This window comes from Ailuropoda melanoleuca, chromosome 14, assembly GCF_002007445.2.
Source record: "Ailuropoda melanoleuca isolate Jingjing chromosome 14, ASM200744v2, whole genome shotgun sequence".
Lineage (NCBI taxonomy): Eukaryota > Metazoa > Chordata > Mammalia > Carnivora > Ursidae > Ailuropoda > Ailuropoda melanoleuca.
Window position 1 is genome coordinate 60,530,084 of NC_048231.1, and position 15,859 is coordinate 60,545,942.

The window sequence follows — 15,859 nt, forward strand, 5'->3', positions numbered from 1 at the left end:
GCCCCCCTCTGTCTTTCTCTTAAGGCTTTTAACTGTTTGGATGAGGTCTTACCCTCATTGTGGAAGGTGATCTGCTTTACTCAAGGTCAACTGATTGAAATATTAATTACATCTTAAAAAAACCACTGTTCACAGCACTGTCTAGATTGATGCTGGCCAATCATCTGAGCCTTGTAGTGTAGCCAAGTTGGCATTATAAACATTCACCATCACAGAACCCAAGAACGTTTCCTCAGTAATGTGCCCCTTGGTAGGGACATGATCTCTGCAGACAGGCCCGGAGGGGGGGGGAAGGAGGGGCCGTGAAAAAACGCTGACCCAGAAGGCGGTAGGAGCCTGGAGTCCTTGTCCTGCTGTCTGCCAAGAACGGGCTGAGTGGCGTTGGGCATGTGTCTTCATTTCTCTTACAGTTTCTTGGCAGTGGTGGGGGTGGGGGAGGTGCTTCATACTCTGTCAATAACTCCCTGGCCCCTCTTCTGGATTTTGAGTTCTCTGAGGTCAGGGAATATGTGTTTTTCCTGATTACCTCCACCCCCACATCTAGTCCTGGTGCCCCTGAGCATAGTAGGCCTTTGATCCAAGTCTGCTGGATGGATGGATGTAAAGTGGGAGGATGGAATGGTGGCATTTTGCTCTGGGTCTGCCACCACCTAGCTGTGCCGCTCTGAACCAATCCCATAGCAGGAACTTGCATTTGGGTCTGTCTGGCCCACCGCCGTGCTCTATCCAGGCCCCACATCCCGCTGCCCTGGGTCTGACTGATGTCTCTTCATCCAGCCTGCCAGTGTTCAGTCCTTGGCTCCTACCAGACGCCCTGCAACCCGGTGACGGGACAGTGTGAATGCTTTCCGGGGATTACAGGACAGCGGTGTGACAGGTGTCTCTCAGGAGCCTATGATTTCCCTCACTGCCAAGGTAGGGAAGACATCAGAATGCCAGAGGGCGGGTTCCTCTCTGAAATGTGTGCAGCCAGACTCCCAGACAAGCCCGGGGACCCACCACTGGTCGCCTCTAAACATTTGACCTTCATCTGCCTGATTCCCCCCTAGTTCAAGTCTGTTGAAAATGCATGTATCAGATAACATGTCCTCAAAGGAAATCATAAATGATTCCTAAAATTTTTAAAAATTCCCATGTACTATAAATTCATATTTCTTGATTTGCCCGTCAATTCCTGTGCATAACAGTGTGGCAAAGGTGACCCCTTTGAGCTATACCAAGTGTTCCTTGACCCCTTCCCAAGACGTCCTGGCTTCTCTCTGGTTCCAGGCTCACAGCGCTGATGCTGGCTGCTCCGTAATCCCCTGGGGGGGGGGGCTCGAGCAAATCCCCTTGCTAGCGGGCAGAGCTGGACCTTTGCTGTGTTTCTGCCCCTCTGTCCTCGCTGCCCCTGGCCTCCTGGGGCATTGTCCTCACACAGCACAGGTGCAAGGGGAGGGGGGTGACCTAGAGTCCATTTGGTTTGGGAAGCATGAGCCAAGGGGGAAACACTGTCACTGTCTTGGGCCGTCCTCACTACTTACCGCCCCACCCCAGGAGAACTTGAGAGGCTGCCGTGCTCTGTGGCAGATGGCACAGAAATAAGGTGCCCATGGAATCTCCCTGTGCTCTCGGGGCCCGGCAGCCTCCAGAGGCAAGGAGCTCCTGCAGCTGCTTTAGAGGCCCCTTTCCCCGTTGAGAAGAGGTGTTTGAGGAAGGCTGCACCAGACTTTCCACTTGGAGATGAGGGCTTTCTCTGATTCCTTCCTGCTCCTGGTAGCGCTTTGAGCTCCGCATTCAGAGCTGTCCGAAGACAGGGCCATAGCGCCAGCTGGATTCCCCAGAACCCCACTCACCAGAATCCTCAAGAGATTGGGTTTTCCTGCCCGTAGAAATTGTGGCCAGTAGTCAGAGGGGGCAGTTTGCTTTCAAGAAGGCCTGAAGGTCCCCAGGGTACAGGGCTGTCCCGGGTGGGGTGTGTCTGCTCACCTCCAGGGGGTGGGGAGTGGAAGGAAGTGCTGTGGCTGCTGGGCAGAGGGGCGGGGCAGTCACAATAATTCCTCCAGAGCCAGGTGGCAACAGTGGTCAGCCGGGGCAGGAGCCGAAGCCTGGGCATGACCAGGTTGAAAAACAGCAAAGAGGGGAAGGAAGTGTTCACTCTTACCGAAGAAGGAATGTGAGGGAACATCCAAACAGAAAAAGAGAAACACATGCCATCATCAAGGGACAAACTGAAGGAAACAGACAAAAGAGGAGACAGAGGCAAAATGTCTAAGGAACAACTTACGAGAAAAGAAGATCATTTTATGAGGTTATGTAAATTATTGGAAAAACCAGCCTAGGGCAGGCTTACCCAAAGCCTCTCCCTTTCTAACAGTCATACTGCTGTATAGTGGTAATGCTGAGACATTGTTAGATCCCACTTTATTGAAGAGAAATTTTATTGGGCTTGTGATACCATATTGACTAATGCGGGAAAACAAACTAATTATTTTTAGAAATAAGTTTAATACAGGTGGGGAACAAGGGGATTGTGATAATTAAAGAATTAAGTCTTGGTTGACTAAAAAATGTACTTAGAAAGCTACAAATCCTGTAGCTTCTATTTAGTGGCCAATTAAAAAGTCTCTTGGTACAATATCGCCCTCTTCTGGACAATCCCAAAGACGTTCAAAATTCTGAAATCTTTCCCCAATCTCCATCATCAGTCAGACGTGAACTTTAAGTAGTAGGCAGGGAATGGAGTTAAGTGGCAAAAGGGGTGATCTGGGGACCAAGGACCCTAAAGGTTATTCAAGACATGCCTTTTCTGAATTACACGCGAAGTCCTTGCCACCCATCTATCAAGAAATACAAATGTAGATGCATTGCTTTTAAAAACAAATAAAACTTTAAAAGCTCGAAACATCAAAACAAACCAAAAGACAGACAAAAAAACAGCAGGCATTTAAAAATCTTTCTAAATCATGTGCAGGCTCAAGCAGTGCCTGTGATCCAGCCGGTACCCTGGACTCCAGTTTGGTAAGTTGAGGGTTATAAAAGGGTTACAATTCTAACTGATGTATATGGATACATATTACAGACTAACGCATTGGGGAGCTTCCCGAAATTGAAAGTAAATTAAGACCCGAAGCCAAACTGCTACAGAGGTCATTGTTCTTGTTCCAAGTGCATCTCTGATAAAGTGAATCCCACGGTATTCCGATGAGGTTTCTAAGTGCTTTAGAAATGATCTGTCTTTGTAGCTTCGAAGCCTAGAGATGGTGGGCCTCCAGGCATTCGAGGGACAGAGGAAGAGAGATTCTGCGTCCTTACGGGGAGGCAGTGGCCCTTGCATATTACAAAAGTATTTTCAGATAAACATCATTCTCTATTGATCTTCAACATGTTAAATATTCAGATACTTTTCCATTTAAAGGAGTAGTTCATGTTGTCCCAGAATCAGCAGATGATGACAATATCAGCAATAGAAGTGATTTTTAAATGTTTCTTTTAATGTATTTTCCAGTTTTGTCTTAACCACAAATATGGATTATGTGTAGAAAAAAATAAATGAAGAATAAAACAAAAGCCATGAGCAGTCTGTTGAAATCAACACAGTACTTTTTCCCCCTCTGGTTACACTTAATTTACTTTTCACGGCCAAAATATAATTCTGTGACAAGCTTTGTTCAGAACATATGTTTGAAAACATGTCTTAATTTTGAGATGTCAAGTGTTAGTTTGATTTTCTTTCAAAGGGATATTGCCAATGCAAGGCTCATGTCGAAAGTCCTTCTTGTAGCATCTGCAAACCACTATATTGGAATCTGGCCAAAGAAAACCCTAGTGGATGTTCAGGTACGGTGTTTACACATAATAATTTACTATGTTGCTAATTCCTCTTAATTTTCTCTACTTTAGTGACTAAACCCACAAAAGAGCTATTTATTTAATAAGTTCAATTTGTCTGAAATTTCATGTAAATGTTTTGATGTTTTTTCCCCTGCTTTTGGCAGAACTTCTGTCATTTCGAAAATCTCAGCAAGGGATTTATATCCCGTTTCCATATGTATTTTGTTGTTTGCAAAGGCAGCTACTTGATAAATGGTTTATACTGCCTTGATTTTTTATAACCCCTCTTTTGGGTTTGATTTTCATTTTGTGCTTAGATTGAAGCCAGGACAGGAACTTAAAAACACCAAGCTAAAGGTGGTTAAGTGGAGTGGATATGTCCTTAAATAGAGTACGTTTTCTTTTTCTTTAAAAAGATTTCATTCATTTATTTGAAAGAGAGAGAGTGTGAGTGCACAAGCAGGGGGGAGGGGCAGAGGGAGAAGCAGACTCAATCCCCCAGGACCTCGGGATCATGACCTGAGCCGAAGGCAGGCGCTTCACTGACTGAGCCACCCAGGCGCCCCTAGAGTATGTTTTCATGTAAGCATATTAGTAATGACCTTGACATTAGAATCACTTAAAAATCCCAGGATGTTGCAGCCTTTGTCTTAGAGCGGTCACGAACTAGCCATCACTCCTTGTAGGTGGGTGCTATTGATCTGGTGGTTCTGCTGACCCCAGAAAGCAGTCCCATTTTAGGCTTCAATGGAGCGAACTGGAATTCTGCTGAGGTGTGCCTGACAGTGACCACACATGTCGCATGGCTGCTGTGTCACGTTTCCAGAGCCAAAGGCTGTCCTTTGTGCAGCCTTGGTCCAGGGACGCTCTCTTATCTTCACAGAATGCCAGTGCCACGTGGCGGGAACGGTGAGCGGGATCGGAGAGTGTGGACAGGTAATGTGGGCCGATTGTCCATAAATCAGTGCGATGTTAGAGCAGTTGATGTTGGGGTGTCTGTGGGAGGGGATTAGTGCCTCTGCAGTTGTACGGGGCATGCTGATCTCTCTGGACGTTTTCAGATTCTCGCTAACTGCTTCGTGTTACACAGTGAGTCAGTTTTAATTCTTGAAGATTAGCGAATTGTGCAATCTTACCAAGTTTTGTCATCCGGCTTATTCTGCAGCGAGATGGGGACTGTCACTGCAAGTCCCACGTCAGTGGCGATTCCTGTGACACGTGTGAAGATGGATATTTTGCTTTGGAAAAGAGCAATTACTTTGGGTGTCAAGGTAAATAGTTTCAGCGGGTCCTGAGGGAAGCCAGTGTTGACGGGCAAAACTGTGGGGATAATCTCTCTTCCAAGTTCTGTCATTTTCATGCAGTCTTTCTGATGGGATGGGACTAAAAAATTCTGTTGCAGGGAGTTTGGCCAAATACTCAGTGGAGATGAGTAATAAACTGCAAGTGTGGCTGCTTCCACTTCTCGTCTACCAGCACATTGTTGGTTTAATGACAGAAAACATCTTTGGGATGGAGGGGTGGCATCTCTTAACTTCGTAAATAACATCAAGACAATTTGGAAGATGTATTTTGTATTACCAGAACAGCTCACACCAGACTTTAGAGGTAATACTATATTAAATAAGACACCTGCAGGCATGTGGCCCCACAAGGCTACTGTACGATCTCTCCCACAGACTTGTAGTCGCAGACGTTGTTTACAAGACACTGTGCTGCTCAATTAACTGTGTTTAGCTGCGGGGCATACTTCCAGCCTACAAGTGGGCTTTGGGGGGCACCTCCCATCTCCCTACGTATTTCTAATGGGATGTGGCAGGGCTAAGAAGCAGCCCTGTCCTTGCTGGTGTCCGCTTCTCAGAGAAGGAGGGAAAGCTTCAGCGTGGAGATGCCTTGCGGGGTCACTGCTGTTGTTTCCTGACCTTCAGGGTGTCAGTGTGACATTGGTGGAGCGATCACCCCCCTGTGCGGTGGGCCCTCGGGAGGATGCCGTTGCCGAGAGCACGTGGTGGGGAAGGCGTGCCAGCGGTGAGTGTCCAGGTTTCCTCCTGTACTGACGTGGTAGAAGGTTCTCAGGGAGTCCTGTCTGTGCCGACAGCTTGGGGAGGAGACAAGCCATCCTAAGGGGACAGGGCACATGAAGCTCTCCTGTCCCTTGAAATCCGGACACTTGTCAGGGGGCCCAATTAAAGCAGGAGGTAAGGTTGCCCTAAAGACGTCCACTTTGTAGGTCACTGAGCCGCCTCACTGGAAAGTTCCCGCAGGTACAAAAAGTGAGGTGGGTTCCCGTGGCTGAACCTCCAGGTGAAAGTCACAGCTTGGAGGGGCCCAGCAAAGGGGCAAGCTCCTGGGACAAGGAGATTCAGGTCCAGCTTCTCCCTGAGGACCCATGACTGAAGGCGTGGAGAGGCCGGGTGCGTTACACTGGGTGCGGTGGGAGGGAAGGGGAAGAAAACTCTAGAAGTGGGATAAGTCCCTCATCTCATGCAGAAGCTAATTAAAATGAAATATAGGAGCAAGGGAGCGAGTGGAGGCTGAGCTCCCAGAGGGGCTGTCACAGGTACAGCAGCACCCTGTCTCCGTGTCCTGTCATATTTAACAATTTCTAGATCTAAAAAAATTTTTTCATTCCTGTATAATTAACATACAATGTTATATGAGTTTCAGATGTAAAGTATAGAGATTCAACACTTTTGTACATTACTCTGCTCAGCACCAGTGCTCTTAATCCTTCACCTGTTTCACCTACTCCCCCCCCCCCCCCCCCCCCCCCCCCCCCCCCCCCCATGTCCCCTCTGGTAACCGCCAGTTTCTTCTCTGTAGTTAAGAGTCTGATTTTTTGGGGTATATCAATTTGTCTCTTTTTCCTTTGTTTATTTGTTTTGTTTCTTAAATTCCACATATGTGTAAAATCATATGGTGTTTGTCTTGTTCTGACTGATTTATTTCACTTAGTGTTATATCTTACCCTCTAGATCTATCCATGTTGTTGCAAATGGCAAGATTTCATCCTTTTCATGGCTAATAGTCCACTATATATATATATATACATACATACACCACATCTTCTTTATCTATTCCTCTATTGAGGGACACTTGGGCTGCTTCCATAATTTGGCTATTGTAAGTAATGTTGCTATAAACATAGGGGGGCATGTGTCTCATCAAGTTAATGTTTTCCTATTTTTTTGGTAAGTAGCCAGACACAGAATGACTGGATTATATGGTAATTCTATTTTTAATTTTTTGAGGAACCTCCATACTGTTTTCCACCATGGCTGCTCCTGTCTGCATTCCCACCAACAGTGCACGAGGGTTCTTTTTTCTCCACATCCTGGCCAACACCTGTTGTTTCTTGTGTTGTTGATTCTAGCCATTCTGACAGGTGTGAGTCTCATTACATTTTGATTTGCATTTTTCTGAGGATGAGTGATGTTGAGCATCTTTTCACGTGTCTGTTGGCTGTCTGCAGGTCTTCTTTGGAGAAATGTCTGTTCATGTCTTCTTCCTATTTTTAAATTGGATTATGCGGTTTTTTTGGTGTTGAGTTGTATAAGTTATTTATAAATTTTGGGTACTATCCATTGATCAGATATGTCATTTTCAAATATCTTCTCCCATTCCACAGGTTGCATTTTAGTTTTGTTGATTGCTTCCTCTGCTGCGCAGAAGCTTTTATTTTGATGTAGTCCTAGTAGTTTATTTTTGCTTTTGTTTCCCTGGCCTCAGGAGACATGTAGACCATTTGCTATGATCGAGGTCAGAGAAATTACTCCCTGTGCTCTCTTCAAGGATTTGGATGGTTTCAGGTCTCACATTTAGGTCCTTAATCCATTTTGAGTTTATTTTTGTAAATGGTGTAAGAAAGTGGTCCAGTTTCATTCTTTTGCATGTAGGTGTCCAGTTTTCCCAACACCATTTGTTAGAGACTGTTTTTTCCCCATTGCACATTCTTGCCTCCTTTGTTGAAGATTAATTAACCATATAATTGTGGGTTATTTCTGGACTCTCTATTATGTTCTATTGGTCTATGTGTCTATTTTCGTGCAGGTACCACAGTGTTTTTGATTACTATAGTTTTGTAGTGTATGTTGAAATCTGGGATTGTGACACCTCCAGTTTTGTTCTTTTTCGAGATTGCCTTCGCTGTTTGGGGTCTTTTGTGGTTCCACACACATTTTAGGATGATTTGTTTTAGTTTTGTGAAAAATGCCGTTGGTATTTTGGTAGGGATTGCATTAAATGCGTAGAGTGCTTTGGGTAATATGGACATTTTCACAATATTTGTTTTTTCAATCCATGGGCATGGAATGTCTTTCCATTTCTTTGTGTCCTCTTCAAATTCTTTCATCAATGTTTTATAGTTTTCAGAGCATGTGTCTTTATCTCTTTGGTTAAGATTATTCCTATGTATTTTATTATTTTTGGTGTATTTGTAAATGAGACTGTTTTCTTAATTTCTATTTCTGCTATTTCATTATTATGTACAGAAATGCAATCAATGCAACTTCACTGATTTCGTTTTAGTTCTAATAGTTTTTTGGTGGAATTTTTGGGGGTTTCTATGTATAGTATCATGTCATCTGCAAATAGTGGAAGTTTTTACCTCTTCCTTACCAATTTGGAAGCCTTTTAGTCCATTTTTGTTGTCTGATTTCTGAGGCTAGGGCTTCCAGTACCATGTTGAATGAAAGTGGTGAGAGCAGACATCCTTGTCTTGTTCCTGACCTTAGTGGGAAAGCGTTTATCCCCATTGAGTATGATGTTTGCTGTGGGTTTTTCATATAAAGCCTTTATTATGTTGAGACATGTTCCCTGTAAACCTACGTTGTTAAAGGTTTTTATCATGAATGGATGTTGTACTTTGTCAAATGCTTTTTCTGCATCTACTGAAATGATCATATGGTTTTTATCCTTTTTCTTATTGATGTGATGTATCCCATTGATTGATTTGCAAATATTGAATTACCCTTGCATCCCAGGAATGAATCCCACTTGATTGTGCTGAATGGCTATTTTAATGTACTGTTGGATTCTATTTGCTAATATTTTATTGAGGATTTTTGCATCTATGTTCATCAGAGATATTGGCTTTCAGTTTTGTGTGTGTGTGTGTGTGTGTGTGTGTGTGTGTGTGGTTTCTTTACCTGGTTTTGGTATCAGGGTAATGCTGGCTTCATAGAATGAATTTGGAAACTTTCTCTTTCAGTTTTTGGAATGGTTTGAGAAGAACAGTTAGTAACTCTTCTTTAAATGTTTGTTAGACTTCACCTGTGAGTCTGTCTGGTCCTGGACTTTTGTTTGTTGGGAGTTTATTTTGATTACTACTTTTTTTTTTTTTTTTTTTTTTTTTTTTTTTTTTNTTTAAAGATTTTATTTATTTATTCGACAGAGATAGAGACAGCCAGCGAGAGAGGGAACACAAGCAGGGGGAGTGGGAGAGGAAGAAGCAGGCTCATAACGGAGGAGCCTGATGTGGGGCTCGATCCCAGAACGCCAGGATCACGCCCTGAGCCGAAGGCAGACGCTTAACCGCTGTGCCACCCAGGCGCCCCTATTTTGATTACTACTGATTCAGTTTTGTTGCTGGTTGTCAGTCTGTTCAAATTTTTCTGTTTCTTCCTGATTCTAAGAGGTTATATGTTACTAGGAATTTATCCAATTCTAGGTTGTCCAATTTGTTGGCATATAATTTTTCACAATATTCTCATATAACCCTTTATATTTCAATGGTGTTGGTGGTTTTTTTCTCCTCTTTCATTTCTGATTTTGTTTATTTGACCCCCCCCCCCCGCCCCCGATGATTCTGGCTAAAGGTTTATCAATTTCGTTGATCTTTTCAAATAACCGGCTCCTGGTTTCATTGGTCTGTTCTACTGGGTTTTTTTTGTTTGTTTGTTTTGTTTTTTGGGTTTTTTTTTAAGTTTCTATTTCACTTATTTCTGTGCTGATCTTTATTATTTCCTTCCTTTTGCTGGGTTTGGGTTTTGTTTGTTCTTCTTTTTTTAGCTTCTTTAGGTGTAATGTTAGGCTGTTTATTTGAGATTTTTCTTGTTTCTTGAGGTAGGTCTGTGTTGCTAAAAACTTCCTTCTTACAACGGCTTTTACTGTATCTCAAAGATTTTGGACCTTTGTTTTCATTTTCCTTTGTCTCCATGCATTATTTTATTTCTTCTTTGATTTCTTGAGTGACCCATTCATTGTTTAGTAGCATGTTATTTAACCTCCATGTATTTGTGTTCGTTCCAGATTTTTTCTTGTGGTTGATTTCTAGTTTCATAGCATTGTGGTCAGAAAAGATGCATGGTCTGAGTTCAATCTTTTTGAATTTGTTGAGGCTTGTGTTGTGGCCTAATATGTGATCTATTCTGGAGACTGTTCTGTGTGCGCTCAAAAAAATGTGTATTCCACTGTCTTAGGGTGGAATGTTCTGAATATATCTGTTAAATCAATATAGATTTTTTTTTGAAACTGTGATCCATCCATAATTTTCTCTCAGCGGAGGGAAGAAAAACTAATTTTTAATATTCTGGCTTTTAATCATACGCTGGAAACTGAATTGCAGTGTCTAAATTGCAAGTATCTTCACTACTTCTGCATTCTCAACAGATTCATAAAGAAATCTTTAGTGTAGTTAAAGTAAATTGTCTGTATTTAGGTAGTATGGCGCTTCTCCCCTTTCCTTTGATGTTCTCACCATTGAATTCTAAAAGTCAGAACAACCCAGCTGAGCTTTCTTCAGTCATTTCTAAATGTCAGTCACTGCTGGGCCACTTAATAAAGGGTCTGTGAAGGAGGACACCTCTGTGCGAATGTTTTCCTGCAGACCAACGAGGTATATGATGGACCAGAGGAATTTTGTAAATAGGTTTAGAAACATTTTCCACCTACATTTAGTCTTTCCACCTTCCTGTTGATAAAGTGAGCTTCCCTCACTTCACCAGGGTAAGTTTTCTTTTCCTTCCACCTCTGTGGGCAATTAGCTATTTTCCATGTAGAAATAATGCAAGTGAATAGGATTGAAATTACCCACCCTGAGGCAAAAATACTGATTTTTTACATTACAGCCAACACATACATATGAAATTTAGAACATGTCCTTTGATTTAGCGGTCAATTGTAACTGGGGTACAAGGAGAGCAAATCAGCATCGAAGATGCTATGCCGCCTTTTCTCTGGATTGGTAAATCTTTCTTCCTTTTGTATTAAATTCCTGCCTAATGTTTGTTTATGATATTACCTGAGCATTTTCATTTTTCTTACAAGTTTATAAAACATTCACTTTCACTTTGTTTTCTAAATAATTTTTGTGATAATAAATGTAATATATGTGCATTGTAAAGTTTTAATAAGTATGTAAAAGAGGAAAAAAAGACCTATTCCACCACCCAGAGATAACCCCTTTTAATATTTTTTGTATATTTTTTCTAGGTTTTTTTCTATGAATACAAATTAGTAATATATTTTCTTCATAAAATTTGTATCGATTTCTTCATAGGATATTGCAGACCTTTTTCATTATCATTAGTCTTCAGAAATATTAATGGTTACACACTATTTCATAATTTTTAAATTATTTCATATTGTACATTTACATTGTTTTTAAGTTTTCCCTATTATAAACATTCTTTTATGTTAATTCTTTGACACTATACATAAAATTGTTCTTTAGAATATATTCCTCAAAGTAGAATTACTGGGTCAATGGGTACGAACACTTTTAAGGACCTTTGTATATCGCTTCCTGAGAAATTGTAAGCATTTGTAATTCTGCTTGCAATATAGGGCCATGACCTTTTATTTCCTTTGACTAAATGATCTTTATGGCTTTAAACCCACTAACTGCTATTAGTTTGTGACTGGATTGCCAAATGTGTCATTTTGAAGAACTTCAAATTGTTTGACTATGAAATGTCACCCAAGCAGTGTAGTATTTTTTTTTTAAAGATTTTATTTATTTATTTGACAGAGAGAGAGACAGCCAGCGAGAGAGGGAACACAAGCAGGGGGAGTGGGAGAGGAAGAAGCAGGCTCATAGCGGAGGAGCCTGATGTGGGGCTCGATCCCGTTACGCCGGGATCACGCCCTGAGCCGAAGGCAGATGCTTAACTGCTGTGCCACCCAGGCGCCCCAGCAGTGTAGTATTTTTGATCCTTCTCTGCGAGTGCCACTATTGGACTCTTGAAAGGAATCCATCTATACACTTATAGTTTAAGAAAATACAAGGCATTGGGGCGCGTGGGTAGCGCAGTCGTTAAGCATCTGCCTTCGGCTCAGGGCGTGATCCCGGCATTCCGGGATCGAGTCCCACAGCAGGCTCCTCGGTTGGGAGCCTGCTTCTTCCTCTCCCTCTCCCCTGCTGTGTTCCCTCTCTCACTGGCTGTCTCTATCTCTGTCTAATAAATAAATAAAATCTTTAAAAAAAAAGAAAATACAAGGCATTAAAAAATCATTCTAATGATTAAAAAATACATATTATAGAGAATAATGTATCTAACTTGTAAACTTAGCATATGAAATATTTTATGTCACGTTCACTGTTGTGTGTATGGTACTTAGCAATAGTGCCTGGCACATATGTATTGATATTTGTATGAGTGAATGTGAATACATGAATGAATGAATGAATGAATGGTTGGATGGATTTACAGTAAGTAACCTAATTTGATTTTTCTAAGTTGTTGGCAACCATTTAGAACATATTAAAGGAAGTTACCGCTATGGGTTGTGCTAAGTGATTTTCTCATTTTATTGCTTAGACTGATAGGTGTTGGGTGTGTTTTATGTGAATGTTTACATAAATGAAAGCAATATTTAAAGAAAAAGCAGGAGGGTGGCTCTTTCATTTCTTCTTCTTTTTTGCATTCTGTTGATTTGGTGGCAGTTCTGTTAACAGTAGCTATTGAGATTAAATAATGTTTGGATTATCATTGAACCTAACTTGCTGTATCCATGTTTACTTTTTATTTACCAAAGACCTGAAAACAACTACTATTTCCCGGATTTGCATCATATGAAGTATGAGATTGAAGATGGCACCACACCTAATGGAAGAGAACTTCGATTTGGATTTGATCCCCTGGAGTTCCCTGAGTTTAGCTGGAGAGGATATGCTCAGATGACCTCGGTACAGGTATGTAGCCCGCAGAAATTGCTTCCTGGCAGGGTGGGGCATATACTTACCCACGACACTCTCAGTGAGTCCCCCCAAAAGGTGAGCTGTCCCCAAAACTGACTCCAGGATTCTTTTTCTCCAGACTATGGATGAGGCTTAGGGTAGGATTGGATTTTAACTGATAAGTATATGTATCAGTTTCACAGTTTATTGTCAATTTAATTTGGTCACCAAATCAGACAAAGAAGGGGTTAAAGAAAACTAGTGTTTATCTCTAGAGACTTTTTAAAAGAAGTTGTTTCCCAAGTTGGATTAGTCTATATGTTAACACAAGAGACGCTTTTCTTTAAAGACATTTGTAGAGAATAAAAATGAGTTGAATTAAATAATTCCAATAATGTGTGTGTTGTTGATATTTGACCAGCACTGGTTTTTGTTTTTGTTTTTTGCCTTTTTAAACCCTGAATTTCTCTATAAATAGAAACTAAGATAAAAGAGGAATTTTAGTGGTATTTTATTTTTCTTTCCTGTGTTTCTCCTTTCCTTCATTCTTCTCTACTGTATCCCTCTCCCTTGGCTTTGTGTTGGAATAGTTATGGAATTTACACATTTTCTCGTTACCTTTAAAACTTATGCAGTATTTACAGCCAACAATTTCTGTATAGTCATTGAGAAGTTTTGTTCTCAGGATTTCTCTTTGAGGTTGGTGTCTTCAAACTGTGTTTCTCAGTGGAGAAATTCAGAACAAAAGAGGTAAATTGATGACCATGATAACCCAATATTTGTCCTTAGCAGACTAATACTTGTTATGTTTACATAAGTCACCACTTAGAGAAACAGGGACAGGGCCACAGCTCTCTTAGAGCTGTCACTGGTTCTAATGTTGCTTCATGCCTGACCAGGGTCCCTCATCACGCTGCTTTCTCAAACAAACCTAGGATCTTTTTTTTTTTTTTTTTAAGATTTACTTATTTATTTGAGAGAGAGAGAGAGAGAGAGAGAGAGGGTGTGCATGAACAGGGGGAGAGGGAATCTCAAGCAGATTGCAGGGCTCAATCTCAGGACCCTAAGATCAAGCCCTGAGCTAAAACCAGGAGTTGGATGCTTAACTGACTGAGCCACCCAGTGGCCCCAACAGTACCTAGGATCTTAAGACCTCACTGCTTTCTCCTTCTCCCCAATAAAAAATTCAGTTTCTTTAGCATTCTGATCTTCATAATTCAGAAAAAAGCAGTGGAGTCATTAAGCCATTAAGTCGTAATAGGATGTGAATGACTGAGAGTCCAGTCAAGGTGGATACCTTCCCACAAGTGTTTACAATTTGAAAGAATGACTAGTTAACACAAAGGAAATGAATTTCTTCTTTTAAAAATATTTTATTTATTTATTTGACAGAGAGAGAATGAGTGGTAGGGAGGGGCAGAGGAAGAGGGGAGAAGCAAGATCCCGCTGAGCTGGGGCTTGATCCCAGGACCCTGAGATCATGACCTAAGCCAGAGGCAGACACTCAACCGACTGAGCCACCCAGGCGCCCTGCAAAGGAAATGAATTTCAAATGATGGAGTTTCTCTAAGAGTTTTTCAACAGCAGAACTTGGTGGCATCTGTCAAATCACCCCTAACTTTGTTCCTTATACATTTTTGCATTTTTATTTTCCAATTCCGTCAAGTTAGAAAGCCCACACTGAGTGGAGTCTTTAGCTTTTTCTGTATATGGTATCATGTCATTTGCAAATAGTAGAGTTTTACTTCTTTCTTGCCAGTTTAGATACTTTTATTTCTTTTTGTTGTCTGATTGCCATGGCTAGGACTTCCAGTGCTACGTTGAATAAAAGTGGTGAGAGTAGACATCCTTGTCTTATTGTGACCTTAAGGGAAAAGCTTTCAGCTTTTCACCACTGAATATGATGTTTACTGTTTGTTTTTCATATAAGGACTTTATTATGTTGAGGTATGTTCCCTCTAGACCTACCTTGCAGAGGGCTTTTATCATGAATGGATGTTGTACTTTGTCAAATGCTTTTTCTGCATCCATTGAAATGATCGTATGGTTTTTATCCTTTCTCTTAATTGATGGGACGTACCACAGTGATTGATTTGCAAATATTGAACCACCCTTGTATCCCAGGAATAAATCCTACTTGATCATGCTGAATGATTTTTTTTAATGTATTGTTGGATTCTGTTCGGTAATACTTTATTGAGGATTTTTGCATCTATGTTCATCAGAGATATTGGCCTGTAGTTCTCTGTTTTTGTAGCATTTTATCTGGTTTTGGTATCAGGGTGATACCAGCCTCGTAGGATGAATTTGGAAGTTTTCCTTCCTCTTCTATTTTTTGGAATAGTTTGAGAAGAATAAGTATTAACTGTCCTTGAGATGTTTGATAGAATTTGCCTGTGAGCCATCTGGTCCTAGACTTTTTTGGGGGGGAGTTTTTAAATTACTGATTCAGTTTTATTGCTGGTAATTTGTTCAAAATTTCTATTCCTGCTTTCATTTTGATAGGTTATATGTTTCTAAGAATTTATGCATTTCTTCTAAGCTGTTCAGTTTGTTGGCATACAGCTCCTTCTAATATTCTGTTACAACTGTTTGTATTTCTGTGGTGCTTGTTGTTTCTCCTCTTTCATTAGTGATTTTGTTTATTGGGTCCTCTCTATCTCTCTCTCACTCATTTTTTGATGAGTCTGGCTAGAGAGTTAATTTTGTTGATCTTTTCAAAAAAACAGCTCCTGGTCTCATTGATCTATTCTATTGTTTTTTTAATTTTTGTTTGTTTAGTTTCTGTATCGTTTATTTCTGCCGTGATCTCTGCTGTGATTGTCCACTTATTATTTTCTTCCTTTTGCTGGGTTTGGGTTTTGTTTGTTCTTATTTTAGCATCTTGAGGTGTAAGGTTAGGTTGTTCAAGATTTTTCTTGCTTCCTG

The 15,859-nt window shown here is 41.1% G+C and overlaps 1 protein-coding gene across 6 annotated transcripts in view; it reads left to right on the forward strand.

Moving 5' to 3' along the window:
• Window positions 1-15,859, forward strand: part of LAMA3 (laminin subunit alpha 3) — a 254,194-nt gene that overhangs the window by 108,265 nt on the left and 130,070 nt on the right. For all 6 annotated transcript variants that reach the window (XR_004620111.1, XM_034642117.1, XM_034642118.1 and 3 more), the window contains 7 exons: window positions 778-915; window positions 2,954-3,000; window positions 3,720-3,819; window positions 4,697-4,749; window positions 4,979-5,084; window positions 5,742-5,841; window positions 12,790-12,946. Coding sequence is in view for 5 of the 6 variants with exons in the window: in XM_034642117.1 (XP_034498008.1) it covers window positions 778-915; window positions 2,954-3,000; window positions 3,720-3,819; window positions 4,697-4,749; window positions 4,979-5,084; window positions 5,742-5,841; window positions 12,790-12,946 (701 nt within the window). In the remaining variant the exon portion in view is untranslated. The remainder of the gene's footprint in view (window positions 1-777; window positions 916-2,953; window positions 3,001-3,719; window positions 3,820-4,696; window positions 4,750-4,978; window positions 5,085-5,741; window positions 5,842-12,789; window positions 12,947-15,859) is intronic.